General features: G+C 39.8%; 1 protein-coding gene across 9 annotated transcripts in view; it reads right to left on the bottom strand.

Moving 5' to 3' along the window:
* Positions 1–19417, bottom strand: part of FOCAD (focadhesin) — a 221207-nt gene that overhangs the window by 35482 nt on the left and 166308 nt on the right. For all 9 annotated transcript variants that reach the window (XM_030567748.1, XM_030567746.1, XM_030567747.1 and 6 more), the window contains 6 exons: positions 17647–17735; positions 13250–13291; positions 9805–9913; positions 6097–6213; positions 3504–3742; positions 1462–1551 (listed from right to left, as the gene is read on the bottom strand). In XM_030567748.1, the coding sequence (XP_030423608.1) occupies positions 1462–1551; positions 3504–3742; positions 6097–6213; positions 9805–9913; positions 13250–13291; positions 17647–17735 (686 nt within the window). The remainder of the gene's footprint in view (positions 1–1461; positions 1552–3503; positions 3743–6096; positions 6214–9804; positions 9914–13249; positions 13292–17646; positions 17736–19417) is intronic.

Raw genomic sequence — 19417 nt, 5'->3', positions numbered from 1 at the left:
TTTGATGGAACAGAACACCAGAGTATCTTCAGACAATCTCCAGCAGATGAAGTCCAAATGAAATAAACATATTACTGAAGTCACATAGGCAAGAATGTCTACAGTGCAAAATATAAAGACTAAAGGAACCCACATTAAAAATAGATATAGTTTTAGCTGGACAAGAATCTATATCAACTAAAGTCTAAAAATACTTTCTTGTTCAGTTTCAAGTTAAGAATTCACACTGCACACCAATTTTATAACTAGCTTAACTTCCTCCCCCCCCCACTCCCACCTTTACACTTATATCAAACGGAGGGAAAAGGTTTTAATCTTTCCTCTCCTCTTCTTGATTGTTTTGTGTTCTTCTGTCTGCCTCTTACTGGCAGGTGGGGGGGGGGAGGCGAGGGGAGGGACTATTTTGGCTGTTACTGTGAAGCTTTTATCTTAAGCAGCAGTGGTTACAACAATGTGATGCAGCTGATACAACTCCCTGTGGATTCTATGCCAGCCAAGGGAAGAGAAACTCAAATCAGAATCCAAACTAAGCTTTCCAAGTTCAGAGCCCAATGAAGTGCAGCTGTGACCCCTTCTGGGCTTTTGAAGAAGTACAAAGGGGAAGGGGAAGAACAGAAATTGTTGCTCTGCTGACTTTGGTAACAGAAGAATCAACATAAGTGGTCATCATTATTAAGTTAACATTTAGTCACAGTGATACCTGAGATATTGCAGATATTTCTCTGTTCCTAGAATAGAAAGTAACTAACATATCTGAGATGCCATTCTGTGGTACATGTTGATTGTTAAATGGCAACTAATGTACAGGAAATAATTCAGTATGTGGATACTTCTGGGCTTGCCTATGTTGGTAACTACGAATATTCTTCAAAGATTTCTTGCCCTGCTGGCACACTGCTTCTTTCTTCAAGGCACCCGCAGCATATGACCTACATTTGCCTCCCTTCATATTCTTGATGCCATCCACAGCTGTTAATTTAACAGGCTGGCTCTCCCAGATAAAGGAGCCATGTGAGGCAGCCACTCCTATGGCTCAGACTATATTGTGCACACATACACATTCCAGTAATAGGCTCTGAAGCAGCAGAAACTAGACTCCATTCAACATCTTGGCAGCTATAGAAGAACACTGAGGGGCACTTTCAAAAGTGTTTTTCATTAATGAGCACGTGCAGGTAAGGTACACAACAACGCTCCACCTCAAATTGCTGCCACTGCCTGCTGCTCCATCTCCAATGAATAAGATAATTGAATTTTTAATCCTAACATTTATGTTAAAATGAGCATGGTAATGGATTCAAAAGACACAAGACAGGTAGAAGTATCCAAGGACAGGATCAGTCTCCCCATAGCAACAGGTCTGTAGTCCTAAATTCAGAATTTGTGGGCTGAAGCCCTAATGGCCTATACGAATGGTATCAATCACAGTAAATACTGACACCAGTAATGGAATAAACCTACTTGTACTCCAGATTGGTGTCAAAGCAGCAATCTTCCAATGCATCAAGGGACTTCATTAGAAGTAAATTCATCTGTTGGCCAGAAACATCACTACGAAAAAGAAATAAAATAGAATTTATAGAATATTAGGATTGGAAGGGACCTCAGGAGGTCATCTAGTCCAACCCCCTGCTCAAAGCAGGACTAATCCCCAGATTTTTACCCCAGTTCCCCAAATGGCCCCCTCAAGGATTGAACTTACAACCCTGGGTTTAGCAGGCCAATGCTCAAACCACTGAGCTATCCCTTCCTGTTCAGTTCTTCATGCTGCTTGTGATATTGGGAAGAATGAACTTGCCATTCAACATTGTTTTTTATTTCCTAAAAAAAAATAGATTCTCATTCTATGTAAGTGCACAATTGTTCATTTTTTGTGCTTTCACACAAATACATGTACAGCTGAAGTCTATGAATCCACTTCAGAACCCATCATTGTTTCTAACTGTCTCAGTTGTAGTGAGGCAGCACACACACAGAAGCCTGAGACCTTTACTACTAACACCAAAAAGGAAGAAAACCACAGTACTACATGCTCCATAAAAATTAGCTGCAGCTACAACTTTAATTTTTCACAGGCTTAATGTTTTAAAACTTCATTTTGTGACTCAGTCTTGAAAAGTTGCTCCCTCACCACCAGCACCACAAATGAAAAGCAAAATCCTTGGATTTTATTTGGAGAAAGAGGCCTGAACACCCTGAACTAACCCCCAAGGGATTTCTTGCTTACAGAATGTGCTGAAAATCCTCTTAAAGTGTAGGAAGGCTTTGGTATAAATTACCTCTATGTTCAACATAAATACTTTCCTAAGTCAGAGTTTGGTAGCTAAATTTAAGGAATATCTACGACAGAGAAAATTTGGGGGCAAAAAAGGAAAAACTAACCTGCCTTAATATGTAAGGAATTTTAAAAAAATGTCCTCTCTTGCTATTCTTTCAAAAAATAAAAAAAGTCATACTATATTTCAGGTCCCCTGGTACAGTGTAATGATCTAATCCTGTTTTCTCAGAAGGCTTTTATGGCTTATCTGTAGCTCACTTGTCACTACTGACTAATTATCAAGAGGCAATATATCCTCAAACTGTGCTGTAGGTTTTTAAAAAGCAGGGCAATCTTATTTTCCCATTATCCCCTTAGTATTGAGTATCAGGGTAGCGCATTAATGCAAAATGCATTTTAGCCAAGGGAGATGATTCAGAAACCATCAGCTTGAAGGGATAAAAATAATAGCTATGCCAGCAAGCCCTAAATCAAGTACCTGTATTTTACTAAAGGTGTAAGCAAACACAAACCCTAAAAGTCATGAAGTAAAAACATCCACAGCCTAAGGTGAGTGCCTGAATTTCTTGGCAACATTCAGGAATCTGTGGCAATCATCTTGGAGAGTCTCCTTTCAACTTTGCAGATATGCTGTAGGATAACTTCTACCAAACAGTCCCTGAAAATGCTGTCTTCACCCCACAGAGTAACGATACATTTAAAGAAGGTCCGTTATACTGGATACACAGAGCTTTTAGAAAGTTGTGTGTTTCATGATGCGGCCAAGATGTTTAGCATCAGGTGCAAGTAACTAGACATTCTTGTTGTATGTCATACTTCTGCAGCACATCATGTTCTCACAATTGTGAATACCACCATACAATGCTATAAATAAGGGCAGCTAATCCCCTTAACATTCTTTTTGTGGCTGTATCACTTAAGTGAGTCACATGAGCATCTTAACACCTACACAGTTATGAAAACTAAACCACATCATTAATCTTGAAAGTGTGATGCTGTATTTAAACAAGCACACCCAGCACAGTATGGCAACAACAACAGAGGAGGGGAAGAAGAAGAGATTAATCAAGAAATAAAAAAGATGTCTTAAGTAATCTTGCAAAAGACCTTGGGAATCATTAGACTACAAAATGTAAACACTTTATTCTGCAGAACTTAAATGCCACATTACGGGAAGGGGAAGAAGTTAGTTATTTACACACCTGCTGTAGACTGTAATCCATACCTTACTTTTTCTTCAAACAAACGTGAGATAAACATCCCCAAAGCAAGGCCTATGTGGATTTGAACAGCTTGAGACTCATCAGCATTTGGTTTCCCAGGTAACCTGGCAGTCAGTACACTCAGGACTTCCTCAACCTTCTCCTTGCAGGATACAATGAAAACTGGCACCAAGAGAGACAAAGCAGTGGCTGCACAGGAGCGAGCAATAGCACTGGCTGTGTTTTCACCAGAATAGGATTTCTAGGACACATTAAAAAAAAGACTTTTTTGTTCTTTTCTCCAATTTGTGAGGGAAAACAGAATTTTAAGAATGTAAAAATATACAGCATACAGTACTGTAATTGCATTTCTATTTGGGAACATATAGTATTTCATAGCTTTGCCTCCAGCAACATTTCCTTTCCCCTCACAACCAGTTCAATAATATGGTAATTGAAAATATACCTTCTAGAATCAAAATAGAATGAGCAAATATGGAATTAAATCAAAATGGGTGAGGGAAACAGGAATTCAATAGCTGGTCTGAGCATAAATACATTTCTCTCCTTTCATATTCAGCTTTCTTGCTAAAATATTCAGTAGAATGATCCAACTCATGTATGTGTAAATAAAAACAGGCATGCGATTCTGTAATTACAGAAAGCCAGGAATTTATCAGGAAGAAAAAAAAATGTTGCTTTAGCGGTGGGGAAGCATCAAGTCCAGAATGGAAAAACATCAGCAGATCCTGAATAATTTTTGGTGGAAAAGCTTCTCAGGAGACAGATTATTCACCACAAAGGCTTCAAATTCCTTTCCATTTTAAAAGCCGAAATCCCTGTAACTGCCTCTATTTACAAAGCTATAAATAAAAGCTGATTATACGCAATAGCCTACTATATGTGTATTAGCTTATATATAATTATGGGAAGAAAAAGATTCAAATCAGAATGCCAGGTATCCTGTTGAGTGGTGATTTCTATAGGAGGCTTTGTCGTTTGAAATTTACAGACTGAGAAAGAAATTTTTTTTTTAAATATATTGTATTTTTGGAAGAGGGAACTGCTGTGAATGAATTCCCTGGACTCCGTCTCAAAAATACAATGTATTTTTAAATTGTACCACTTTTGGAGGCAGGTGTTTTGGAAGATTGCAACGTATTAACTCTAGTACCAACTGAGTCTATAGATTTCCTTGGCTCTTGGCAGTCTGGCATTATATTTGCAAGTGGTGTTAAAACTGCACTGGTTCTGGTGGTCTGGGCCCTCCCCCGGTGATGAGAAAGGACTAGGGCGGGTATGAACTCTTTTAGAACTATCAGTCTTCAGTACTGTTGCCCTTGAGGTTCTGTTGAGGTGGCTGGATGTGACCACCCTTTATGGTTCAGTTCCTTCCTTTCACAGAGATTGTAGACAGAGTCCTTGTACAAATGCTCATTCATCCTGAGCCACCTCTTGCACCTCTCTCAGGAACCATTCTATTAGCTCCCTTCTGTTCAGTCTATGTGAGGCCACTAGGGAGACAGAGAGAGAACTGGAGCTGCGGTTCCATCACATGGCTTACACCCCACTCTATGTTCCTTTCATCTAATCCAAGCTATGTGGTTTCTTTGCTTTCCCTGCAGACTGGCCAAGACAGAAGCATAGATAATGGCAAGGTGGTTGAAGCTCAGATCAACGTGATATTATTAGGTAGATAGAAGAACGTAGATAGGGTCAGAAGTTGTGTCTTCCCCTGGGAAAGGAGTATGCTCACCCTTTTTCAATAAGGCTCACTGTTATACAGTGCCCTTGGAGGCTCCTCCTGCAAGGTGTTCTATACAAGGATACAGTTCTGAAGACAATCTAGAAAGGAAGCTTTAGCTAATGCAGAACACAGTTGCAATGTACTTAGCATTGGTATCTGCACAGAACATATGACACCTGTTTCCTGAAGACTACACTGGCTTCCAGTTCACCTTCAGATGCTATTCAAGGAGTTCAGGTTCATGGTTTAGGTTCTAGTTATAAGTCTGAAATCAGATAGGATGCTTCTGCTAATAGTCCCTAGATATGGGAGTTGAGCAAAGCATTTTCAAGGGAAGGACTTTGACTGCATAACTCCCCATTCAGAGTCAGAGTTATACAACCTACAGAGCATGATTTAAGAGCCATGTTTTTATTCAAACTCAGAATTTTGATTTGTGGTGTGGTGTGAGAATCTATTTAGGTTGATATGCTAAAGTTTTATTGTTAAGTTTTGTACATGCAGGTTGAAATGTTATGGAGCTTAGGGTTGGGGGGGTTTTAAACAGCAAAAAAAAATTAGAAAGAAATAGATAGCAATAACTGCTGAAACTCAAACAGAGAAGAAAATTCAAGAGACAGTTGAAGGAAAAAATCTGAGGAAAAAATATAAAAATAAGAAGCAAAATTTGCTAAAAAATAAAATAAAGTCTTCTCATTCTCCCACACATCTTTTTGCAAAAATTAATAGCATCAGTAAAACCAAGATTAAACAATTATTTCATACAATCATCAACATTAAGATCACTAAATCCAAATACCTATTCTCTTGCCTATAATAGTTACTGTTTTACCCTCTTTCTTTATATATTTTTATACTTCTAGACGTACCTGATAGAACCAAGGGAAAACTTGACCTTTAGCGCGATAGCGACTGTTCACAATACTAAGAAGTGTTTCTATCACCATAGAAATCCAGTGTTTTGTGGGAAGAAAATCAGGTTCAGTCTATAGGTAATGAAAAAATGACATAAGCCAATAAACATTAACTAACAGCTTTCAAATATTCATTCATTTCTATTCCTAAACCAGGCCACATTCAAGGACAGAAGACAGATTCAGCAGCTGATGTGCGAACTATGAAGTATTTAGCTACGCAACAAGGGTCTAATTCTGCCACTCTTACTCACGAGTAGCACATTTTATTCCCACAAATCATTCCATGAAGTTAGCATAATAAGGTATTATTCAATGACAGCAAAGATCACTGAATCAGGCCCAAAACTAGCAGCAGTACAGGGGAAAAAACACAGCCCTAAAATGTTATGGCTCAACATGAGCAAGTAACTGGCTGTTTCAATTTTCCTAGAGCCTGGCATAAATTAAATGTGGAAACAAAAATCATGTATGAAAACTTGAAAATTTTCAGGCTGAACGGACAGCATGATATTCTCCAAGGACACTATAGTTAAATATTTTTCATCTCTTGAAAAATGACATGGGATCTTTAATTTTATGTGGGCAGCCACTATATACGGGCAGACAGGACCACAATTTGTGTCTCAGTCAAACAGCGTCTTTTCATATTCTGTTTAATTGTTTGTGCTGTAGCAAGAACAGAATGTATTAAAACAACAGATGCATAAACAGAACATGCACACAGAAAATAAACAGTAAACTGAGGTCTCACTATGACACAGGAAGTGCAATTTACCAGTGCAATAAATGATGCATGGATTAAAGTGTGCCATATATGGATGGTACCTCTAGCAATACAGTACCCTGACCCATGGTAAATAGCCCCAGACTGTAATTTCCCTTCTGAAAATCAGTCCTAAAAAGATCTTTTCCCTCGACACAGAAATAAAATGGATAACAGACAATTTTCTCAGAAATAGGAAGCAGTATGTGCATCAGTCATAACACTGTTAGCAAAATAACAATAACAAATATTGTGTGTTTATGTAGTGCTCTCCACCCGAGTTTCTCAAGGTGCTTTACAAAATGAACAAAGCCAGCCTTAAAATGTGTCTGGGACACTCTACAACTCAAGAAACAGGCTCAAATAGATTGAGACTTGCTAAAGGTCCCCTAAAGACTGTGACAGAGCTAGAAATAGAACGCAGGACAGAATAAAGATTATTATTCCACTTGAGAAAAGATGAAAAAAACCCTGTCATTTGGAATAGGAAATCACATGGCCCTATTTCAATATTTCATGTTATAACAAGTTAATTTAGTAGCTGTAAGTGAATAGCAGTTGTGGGTGTTCAGGATACAAATATTTTATGAATTCGCTTGATTGAATTTGCTCTCTGGCACCCCTTATGGAGAAGAACTTCATTTCATTTCCCAGAAGTACTATTTCCACTAACATGACCCAGGAACTTGCAGACAGAACATATGTCATTATATTTTTGCTCATTAGCTTGATAAGATGTGTTTAAAACACAGTTGAACAAACGTACTGAGATATAGACGTAGTTTTTCCCACAATTCAGAAGTCAGTTCTCTAACGGGGCTATTTACTAATGCTTCCCTACTTGTTTTCCTAGAAGAACTAACTGGAAAGGCTCCTGAAGGTCACTCATAAAAATTCAGTATTGCCAACCCCAAAAGTTCAAACATTGTGAATTGATGAAATCATGGCTTTGGGGTCTGTTTTCTGATTTTTTGAACTCTTCCTACCCATAACTGTCTATGGCAATTTACAGGGTTGCCAATTCTTACAAATTAATCACACAATGCAATTTTTGTCCCTGTTTCAGGAGCTCTTGCTAGAGAACCCAACCAGCCATCGTGCTAGGCATTGCAAAAACACTTTCGTAAGAGACTGCCCTTGCCCCAAAGAGCTTGAAATCTAGTGAAAAGAGATGGGAGATGGGAATGAATTTGTGATATGGAACATGGAATGGGTCACACCCCACACCTCTCATACAGAAACTACCAAAATTTCCATTAGGTGGAAACAACTTTTAACTGCGACTGAGCTGATCTAGAGTCAAACTGGTGACCCATAAGTGAAAAGGCTCTGCAGCTCACTCAGTTCCCTAACAAGTGCTAATGTCACACTTCTGAGAATAAGGCTGACTTTCTGAAAACATAAGTTGTTTAAATCAAATTCAAGTTCCAGCCTTCTTTGGAGCTTACAGAGGCAGGGTCTTCAACACTTTGGCAAAATCTCAAACACACACTACTGTAAAATGCTCCACTCTGTTCTGACAGCTGCTATTAACCAAAGTAAAAACACTAAAAATGCAAGAATGAAACAAATATTAACAGTGAGTCCAAATAACTGAGACAAAGATTGACCTAGTAGCAAGATACCACAGTAAACTAATGGACACTGGGTTTCAGAAGAATCTTCAGGAAGTCAACAGGTTGAAAACCAGTTACATGATGAAGACAACAGGCAGATTTTTCTGGCATTGGGTCAAGAATACTGGGAGACCACAATGTATCAAGTAAATCATCATTCCTCTCACTCTGAAGTCCTTTGAGTCTTAAAGATACATACTTTTTTTCACTTTAACCTCCTTAGGGCTTTGCATCATGACCATGTTTTTCATCAATAAAAAGGTTGAATTATTGTCCTTCCAGAGCCTGTCAAAACTGTTCCTGACCTAGACAGAACAGTGTGTGGCATTCCCAGCTGCTGGGGCCCTTTACAGTTCTTCCAGCCCATACAGACCCAGTGGGAAGGTAATTAACATAAGACAGATTCAGACTACTAGTTTGTGGTGTTTCTATTGCACTGAAAGGTTGAGCATAATAATCCGACTTTTCACATTTAGCTACAATCCACATTTCCCTCTTCTCCTAGTTATATTTTCTATTATTTAAAGTGTTACAAGCAGCTTCTTGAGCCAAACTATCTATCAGTTTGTACTGTGTTACACTGGGAAATACCAGCAACTCATCAATACTTTACTAGCTGAAAAATAGATTCATGTTAATAATGATCTTCAAGCAGAATGGGGGTTCTCCTTGCCTGACCAAATTATGCACCAAGGTTAAGGATTGAGGTCAACATAAGAAGAATGCCAGTGCCTATATTCTGAGGTAAAGGACATAAGGACAAAAGTTGTGTATGTAATTATTTACATACATAAATCACACACCTACACATACTGTGGATATATCTATTTCTAAAACAAATGATCTTTTCCAGGTGCGAATTTAGAGCTCATGACAAGTGCCAGATTGCCAGTCCCTATTGAGCGGCAGTACAGGTAGCGCACAGGCAGTGGCACTGCAAACTCTCTCAAAACATTTTATTAAGTCTAATCTGGATAAAGCAGGTGGGGGAGCCTCAACATCTACTGTATCTTTCTCTGCTCTGACAATACTGACAACAAATGTGTCAATTGTGGCATTTTGTGTGAGGAGGACACACTCAGATTGAGACCACTAGGTTGATTTCACACAGAGCAGAGCTAGTAGATGGTCACTACTGAGCAGGACTGGATATGAACAGATATGAGAGAGTGAGGGGTCCTGTATTCCATTATCAGACCTCTCAGCCATGCAATGTCACAGTTTGCTTTGATTGTAAGTCACATTAAGATGACAAAATGGTGTTTCTAAGGTTCAGCTCACCTCTGGTCCTACTTCAGTGTCTGAAGAAAGGCTATTTTCATATTTTGCCACAACAACAGCAAGGCCAGTTAAAGCTAAGATAGAGTTTCCTTTCACCACTGGGCTGTCCCTATTGAAAAGAACAAACAGTAATTAATGAGACATAAGAGATTGAGGTAATGAAACACACTAGTAATTGGGAAAGCACATGCCGCCAGTGTTCTATATAGCAAATACCAACCTTTCAGCAAGATTCTCAAAGTTAACAACTATCTCAGATGGTTCACTGACCCAGTGCAAGTGTCCCACATCTCACCCTCACATCACAGTGAGATGGGAGGAAACTAAGCTTACTGTTTCAATAGTTTTCTTTTTGCCTCTTTGTCATCCAAAGCCTAAAACAAACCTGTGTGTATATGTATATAAGAGAGAGAGACTATTGCTGCAACTAAAGAAAGTCTGTTGAAGCTAAATAGTCTGCCTCACACTATTTATATATTTTGCTTTTGCTGAAAAGATCTAAAATTCTTTCTATATAATTTGTCTGATGGTGTACTAATCTTGCAAAAAACAACATGGTTGAGTCTAGCAGTCACACTCTTCCAAAAGCATGCAATGCTTGGAGAGGTAGGTGCTTATTACAGTAGCAGCAGTGGCACGTATACACACACAGCGCCACAAAACAAGCCACAGTCTTACCTGGCTATAAAGCCTTATGCAGCTAAGTGTTGTGTGGCATTCTTACCACAGAGCATTAAGATTTCATACAAATGTAATAAAGAAAAAGTTCCAATATGTGCTAGCACAGAAATGCAACTCTTCCCTGGTACACAGATTGGGATACTCTCATAGCTGTGCACAGGATTTGCTGACAATGCTGGGTAAATGTACGCTCCCTCAGTATTTTGGCTATTTTAAAGTTTCTTGTTATAAACAGATCAGTTTCTAGTAGCTATGGAGTTAGGGGCATGAGTGGCTTAGCCATACTCTTTCAGCATATAGGAATCAGGCAGTGAAGCAGTAATCATGTCTGCCAAGGTTAAAACGCATAAAAAAATCCTAAATGTCAATGAAATTATAGAGAGAAAACCAGCCCCAAGTTTTTTACCTTGTGAGACATCAGGTGCAACTAGAGTTGTAGCCAGCACTGACACTTTTAAATATGAATTATGCTACAATACACTACAGCCACGGTTAGGCACTTTTGAGGCTCTGTGCTTGTGTATGTACTAGAAATGACGAAGAGGAAAACTGGGTTTTCATATCCAAGTTTTCCCATCAATTAAAATTTAGATTGCTATCATCTTGATTTTGAAAATTGCTAGGGAACAGGTACTCTTGTGAGCCTTTCCTGCTAAATTATTTGAGATACTTTTTCTTAAGATTTTCCCAAAACAAAGACATTGGCATTCAGATTATGTCCAGAAAAAGGACTGCAAAAATAGGCTCCAAGTACTTCTTTTGTAATCCTGTAGTCTACCTTTTAGGTATTATGTAGAATAGAACATGTGAAATACCATCATACTGGATGCTGATGTAATATATGGTACTGGTTAAATGAAGTATTCTACATTTCAGTTTCCGTTTTTACACGCTGCACACTGTATTGCATATCCAGAAAGACTGCTCAACTACTACTATAAATATGTACTACTCTGAAAGCTCAAACCCATTCTCCTGTCTTTAGGAATTTCTTTTTGCATCTGAAAATAGTTTTTTTGATAAGGCAGATGAGTATCTTAATGGAATGTCACTGACTTTTCAGCTCTGGGACACTAAACTCAGACCATTCCGGATCAGAGAGAGCTAAAATAATTTTGATTAGGTGGCTAGTACATTTCTCAGAGTATTCTTCTTCTGTTACCTTAAATCACTTCTGAATTTATTGATGTAGTCATTTATTTTTATGTCTATTGCTAGTGACAGTGGTTGCACTCTAAAATGCCTCAACTGTTAGACGCGTTTAAACTGGCCTCCCTCACCTGGATGCCTTAAATTCATAAAAAACATTCTACTGTCATAGAACAAAATATCAGCCTGTCAGCATAAAGACAACACCACAGACCCACAAATCACTAGGTTCTATGAGAAAAACCAAAAATGTTTGAAAGACTAGACCATTTTATCCTGGAATTTACTGAAGTTAGACTACGAAAAAACACAAAACATAGCAAAAGCTCCAGCGGCATGGTTTGTCCATGGGAAATCCCTTGAAGCTAGCCATGAAGAGAGTGTAACCCCAGGAACCAACAGTGAAAAGTTACCTAATGAACTAATTTGACCAGTGAACTATTTTCATGACAAAAACCTTGTACATTCTTTTTCAATAAATTGGCTCTTGTTACTTAGAGCCAAGAAATGACATTCTGAGAGTTCATTATGTCCCTGTATTGTATATTGCTCTTTATAGTAGGTACACAAAGGATTTCAACCTTTACTTCTCTAACTTTTCATAGGCATTTAATGAATAGCTAAAATATAGAGTTCAATTTTAATCAGTTCCTCTTCTTCATCTCCTCCTCTACCCAGGAGTGAACTACCTGAAGGAAGATTGGCAGGGAAGCATGTGGATGTGAACATTTCCAACAGCAGCATTCACCAAGAACAGCTGCGTGGTTAAAAAGGCAAAAACCGTCAAAATCTTTACAGAAAATTTGAATATCTAGAACTGCCAGAACTCTGAATTTCCCAATATATTTAAGACTAATCTTCTCTGCAGCTCCAGCAGGTACCACCCACTGAATCAGCCTATGATAAATAGCAATGTGGTTCTATCACTGCTGCGATCTCCAGGGCAGAGTTTGTGATTTTAAGAGTTATTTTTACCCAGATTCGTGGCTTTTGGCACCTGTCTGGTCAAGTACAAGAAGCTGTCATCCAGGTTAACCAACCACAGAGTACAGTGAAGTGATGTCCATCAATGAAGGACATGTACACAGGGAAGAAATCAAGCCACTAGCAACCATTCCTAAAGTCTTTCAGTAATGACTGATGGTGGAACCAGAGTGTTCACTGCTAACCCAATGCCATGAGCTAACATGCCAGTGACAGCCTGAAAACATGTATCTGCATCTACCTTCAGGAGGGAGAGGGGTCTGGACACAAGCAGGAACACTTAAGAGTGAGAGACAGTGGGTTAGCTTTAAAGAGGTGATGTTCCACCCCAGAGACAGCTGAGAGGAATAAAATTATAAAAAGAATGACTTCAGGAAAATTCTTTGCCATACAAGATTGCACCAACAGTGCACAGAGTAGTACTCTGCCTTTTGAGTAGCCTATGCCTAATTCTTCAGAAAATGCACCTAGCCAACTATACAATGCAGTACATGAAGGGAAAGCGCATATCCTTATACCTGTGGCTATGAGTTCAAATCACATCAATAAGAAATATTAGCTTACATCACACACAATGAAAAAAAAACAGAGGAAATCACTCTCTAGCCTCTAATAAAGGAACAATTCTTACTTTGAAGCACCCTTGATAACATCAGTCAGCATGTCTCTGACCCTGCAGGAGAGACAAAAAGTAAAGTTAGCACATTATACATTACATTTCCCTCTAGTCTTCCAATTGACCACTCTATGGGTATGTCTACACGATGAGATTATTCCGATTTTACATAAACCGGTTTTGTAAAACAAATTGTATAAAGTCGAATGCACATGGCCACACTAAGCACATTAATTCGGTCGTGTGCGTCCATGTATCGAGGCTAGCGTCGATTTCCAGAGCATTGCAATGTGGGTAGCTATCCCATAGTTCCCACAGTCTCCCCCGCCCATTGGAATTCTGGGTTGAGATCCCAATGCATGATAGTGCAAAAACAGTGTCGTGGGTGATTCTGGATAAATGTCGTCACTCATTCCTTCCTCTGTGAAAGCAACGGCAGACAATCATTTCGTGCCCTTTTTCCCTGGATTGCCCTGGCAGACGCCATAGCATGGCAACCATGGAGCCTGTTTTGCCTTTTGTCACTGTCACCATATGTGTACTGGATGCCGCTGACAGAGGTGGTACTGCAGTGCTACACAGCAGCGCTACACAGCAGCATTCATTTGCCATTGCAAGGTAACAGAGATGGTTACCAGTCATTCTGTACCGTCTGCTGTGCCATTGTAAATTGGCAATGAGATGACGGTTATCAGTCATTCTGTACCGTCTGCTGCTGTCATGGGTGCTCCTGGCTGGCCTTAGCTGGGGTCGGCCGGGGGCGCAAAGACAAAAATGGGAATGACTCCCCAAGTCAATCCCTCCTTTATGGATTATCTAAAAATAGAGTCAGTCCTGCCTAGAATATGGGGCAAGTGTACTAGAGAACCAGTGTAACAGAGAACCAGAGAGCACAGCCGCTCCATGTCAGATCTCGCAGAAATCATGAGCTGCATGCCATTCACGGGGGGTGCCCCTGCAACAACCCCACCCTTTGATTCCCTTGTCCCTCAACCTTTCTGGGCTACCGTGGTAGTGTCCCCCATTTGTGTGATGAAGTAATAAAGAATGCAGGAATAAGAAACACTGACTTTTTAGTGAGATAAAATGAGGGGGATGCAGCCTCCAGCTGCTATGATAGTCCAGGCAGGACATTAAACGGTGGGAGGGAGAGGAGCCCAGCATCCCGCTGTTATAATAGTCCAGACAGTACAGAATCTTTTTTTATACATGAAAGGGGGGGGCTGATGGAACTCAGCCCCCAGTTGCTATGATGAGGACGGTTACCAGCCGTTCTGTACCATCTACAGGGAATGACCGGGAGTCATTCCTATTTTTACCCAGGCACCCCCGGCCAACCTCACCTGAGGCCAGCCAGGAGCACTCACGGGCTGATGATGACAATGGATAGCAGTCATATTGTACCATCTGCCACCGGGGAGGGGAGGGGAGGGGAGAGGATGCTGCTATTCATTGCCGCAGCACCACGTCTACCAGCAGCATGCAGTAGACATAGGGTGACATATAAAAAGTCAAGAAATGACTTTTTTCCCTTTTCTTTCAAGGGGAGGAGGGGGGTAAATTGACGACATATACCCTGAAACACCCTGGACAATGTGTTTGACCCTACAGGCATTGGGCGCTCAGCCAAGAATGCAAATGCTTTTCGGAGACTGCGGGAACTGTGGGATAGCTGGAGTCCTCAGTACCCCCTCCCTCTCTCCATGAGCGTCCATTTGATTCTTTGGCTTTCCGTTACGCTTGTCACACAGCACTGTGCTGTGGCCTCTGTATCATAGCCTGGAGATTTTTTCAAATGCTTTCTCATTTCGTCTTCTGTAACGGAGCTCTGATAGAACAGATTTGCCTCCCCATACAGCGATCAGATCCAGTATCTCCTGTACGGCCCATGCTGGAGCTCTTTTTGGATTTGGGACTGCATAATACCCATGCTGATCAGAGCTCCATGCTGGGCAAACAGGAAATGAAATTCAAAAGTTTGCGGGGCTTTTCCTGTTTACCTGGCCAGTGCATCCGAGTTCGGATTGCTGTGGGATACCGCCTGGAGGCCAATACCGTCAATTTGCGGCCACACTAACCCTAATCTGACAATACCGATTTCAGCACTACTCCTCTCTTCGGGGAGGCGTACAGAAACTGGTTTAAAGAGCCCTTTATATCGATATAAAGGGCCTTGTTGTGTGGATGGGTGCAGCATTAAATCGGTTTAACGCTGCTAAAATCAGTTTAAACGCGTAGTGTAGACCAGGCCACAGTTAGCAAACATCACATCCAATACTTATTTTATAAAACTTAGTGTAAACTAGTAAAAATTGTCACATACCATCTTGCATTTTTCACATCTTTAAATCCATTAAAACTGTCCTCTAAAAAGGCTCTTATCTGATTTTATACTACATTGTGGAAAATACAAATTCATGCAGCAGCCATAAATCTGATCATCTAGCTATAGCAGATAGCTTTCCAGGTCAATGTTCTATGCCCCAGCCTAATAAAATGAAAATATTCTACAATGGAGAACTATAACAATTTATCCAACATTTATTATAGTCCAGAACACAACTATGTGTGGTTAAGCTATCAGGTGGTGCAATAGTCTACATTTATTGAAATGAAAGCTATACGGTCACTTAGAATACTTTCTATGTTACTGTGATCAATTTACAACACATTACTTGACTTCATTTGTTTAGTTTTGCATTCATATCCAGAGGATGAGCTGCCATAAATCTTTTATACTGACAAGTTTTTTTTAATATATAAATCCCATACACCACAATTTACAATATGAAGTAGTAAATCTTAACTAGGACTGTCATCCAACCCAAAAAGATACCTATCCTTCAATCAAATTTCTACAGCACATAATAAAATGTTTGAAATTGTAGCTATAAAACAAAGAGTATAGGTCATTCATACTTTAAAGAATAAAATCAATGTTTCATTTTAAGTACAATATTTGTTTTTGTACAGTCACTAAAAAAAAAACCCACCTAAGTTGAAAGCATTTACACCGAATGGCACAACCAATATAATGGTGCAAAAATGCATTAAACAGTAAAATTCAGTATTGCCCTCTCCACTGTTGCAAACGTCAAGGTCAGATTTCAGAGTGGGCAATACTGATAAATACCTAATAGGTCCTCTGAGTGCTGGCCCCTCCTTTTACACTCATTTGATCCTGTAAGGTGCACAGCACCTCAAATCTCTTTTTAAGTTAATGAGAATTAAGGGTGTTCAGCACCTTACAGGTCTGAACCCGTGAGGAAAGGCCTAGAGAGACTCCACCTTACAATTGGGAGCCCAGTTCCTTTGCTGACTTAGCACCTGCATCTGCACTTGCACAAATTTAAATCACTTTTTAAAAAACTGTTTAATTTAATAGTTTAGGTCAAGCAATTACAAACACTGGGGAGAGGAGGCTAAGGCAGATTTTGTTGGTCCCCTGACCTAAAAAGAAATTTTGTAAGAATGTCTTCTACTTTCATCCTATCTCAGAAGTTCTAGGAAAGCATACACTTTTCTCTTTATACCTGATGGGATACAGAGGATCAAATACAGTGCCACTGGCACAAATTTGCTTCAAGAGAAGAGAGAATTAGGCCTATTTTACCAACCATATACTCAGTGCTTAGTTGAATAAAATAATTAAGAAATTACATTTTCCTTATTGACTATGGCTTTATACCAATTCACGGTTTAAATTTATTGTAAGGACCATCCTGACTGTGTGTAAGTGTACACATGCATATAAAATACACAGAGAGAGAGAGAGAGAGAGAGATAAAGACATCTATAATAAACACATGACTAAATCCTCATCTGCTGTAAAAGCAACATAGCTCCATTGACTTCAAGGGAACTACACCAGCTGAAGATCTGGAAGAGAGTACACTTCTTTAAAACACACACACTCACTCTCTCTCTCTCTCTCTCAAGTTTTATATTGTGCTCATCATCATGGTATCTGAGAATGCACCCCCAAGCTCCCTCCTCCAAGACTGTCTTTACAAGAAATGTAAGCTTTGACATGATATAAAGTCATATTCAATAAACACAGCATATTTTTTGTGTCTGTTACTCAATTATGCACTGAGCAAAAGGTTTTCATATAGCAGAATATAAAATACTGCAGTTTTCAATTCATTCCAGCTACTGTCACTACTAGGTTCCATAAACTGCAAAGGGTTAGCTATCTGTGAATATAAGCATCCTTTCCTACACTCTCTTCTCTCCATCTTTTTTAAAATTAGAGATCATATCTGTAAAATTAGAGATCATATCTGTTTTTTCTCATTAGCACTCATACTGATGATTAAACTTGCAACATTAAAGCCTTTGAAGTATCTCCACCCTTTTGCCCCCCTCACTTGCAGTTACAAGTGATGAGGAGCAGACAGTGATTCTCTTACCAGAGCCAGGCTGTAAATTGTTTGTACTGCACCTCTTCAGGATCCTCTTTTCCATGTTTTAACTGCATCTCCAGCTCTGCCTGTCTCCCCTGCAGAATCACAACATAAATCAGAAGGAGATCATGCATGGGTAATAATCCTGAGATTTCTGCGGGGAACACTTGGGTAACAGATGTAACCTTTCCCTTGAGATCCATGTCATGACTGGACCTAATTGTTCTTGATACTACATCCCATTGTAATATACAATGTATTCAGTGAAAGAATTGCAATTTTTGATTCTGGGAAGAGTGGAGTGGTTGCTATAGACAGAAAATGGTTCCAGCTTCCTAATGATGGAAGGAAACTTATTCCCTCGTAACAAAGAAGGATCAACAAACTTGTATCCCACAGGGAAGAAGATTTGGAAACCAAAGGTACAATGACAGCAAAACCTATTATTTACTTAATGCATCATTTAAACCGGAATTTCTCAACCTTCTACTCACTGACTGTCCTCTTTGCAATCCTTCATGCCAGTTCTAGCTGTGCCTCAAAGGAAGTGCTGTTGGATTCCCCACAGTGGTTTATGGGATGCTTTTGTGATCTGAGAGGGTGTTAAGCAAATCTGTTCAGTAGGAGACTGAGAATGGGTATCTAGGTTTAGCCTCCACCCCCAAGATAGCCACTGATTTTATTAAGCCTTGATGGAAAATATATGAGCACAAGCACTGTTTTTCACACATTCAACATCTTTACATGGGATGATCATGAAAACTTGAGAACACAAGAGAGTAATCTCCGCAAAATCCAAATGTCATTAACAAAATGTGAATCAGGGCTTGTCTACACAAAGAGTTAGTGCATGGCAAGCCACGGTGTGAATCTTCGGCTAGCTAGCTTGCCACGTACTAACTGACCACGTGGACCCTGCTGCTGCTGAACACTAGAAGTTCCACAGTGTGCTTAAAAGGGAAGTACATCAAAGCACACTAGGGAACTTCTAGTGCACAACAACAGAATTCATAACATGTTCTGACCCACTTTCATTTCAAGCACGCTGTGGAACCGTTAGTGTGTGGCAACAAGGTCACATGGCCAGCTCATTTGCAGTAGATTCACATTCTGTCTTACTATGCACTAAAACTCCTTATAAACAAGCACTAAGACAAAATAAAGAAGTCTGATTATAGTAGTTAGACACAGGACCAGGAGTCAGGACTCCTATGTTCCATTCCCAGCTCCGTCACTGATTCTCTAATTCTCAGATTCAGTAGAGCATCTAAACACATCCTCAACTTTAAGCACATGTTTAAGTCCATTCCAATTCCACAAAGCACCTAAGCATATATATTTGTGCACACTGCTAAGTTCAGGCCTATATGACCATAATCACGGTGGGTATATCTACACTGCAGCTGGGAGTATGCCTCGAGTGGGGCTTGAGACAACGTACTAAAAATAGTGAAATGGATGTTGCTGTACCAATGGAGGCTCAGGCTAGCCACTTGAGTGCAAGCTCACTTGATCCCCTGGGTCTGAGCTTGGGTGGCTAGCCTGAGTCTCTGCCAGTGCACTGCTATTATTAGTACACCTGTCCGCTAGTACGAGACTGTCTACCTGGGCTAGAAGGCTCACTCCCGGCTACAGTGTAGACATACCTTTAAGGTTCAATCCTGCAAGGCACTTAAGCATGTACATACTCTCAATGGGACTTCTCAGGTACTTAAAGTAAAACACATACTTAAATGTTTTGCTAGACTGGGTATAGAGTGCTCAGCACCTTGCAGGA

Source organism: Gopherus evgoodei, chromosome 6 (assembly GCF_007399415.2).
Source record: "Gopherus evgoodei ecotype Sinaloan lineage chromosome 6, rGopEvg1_v1.p, whole genome shotgun sequence".
Lineage (NCBI taxonomy): Eukaryota > Metazoa > Chordata > Testudines > Testudinidae > Gopherus > Gopherus evgoodei.
The sequence above is the reverse complement of the archived record's forward strand: the minus strand, read 5'-3'. Positions and strand labels throughout refer to the sequence as shown.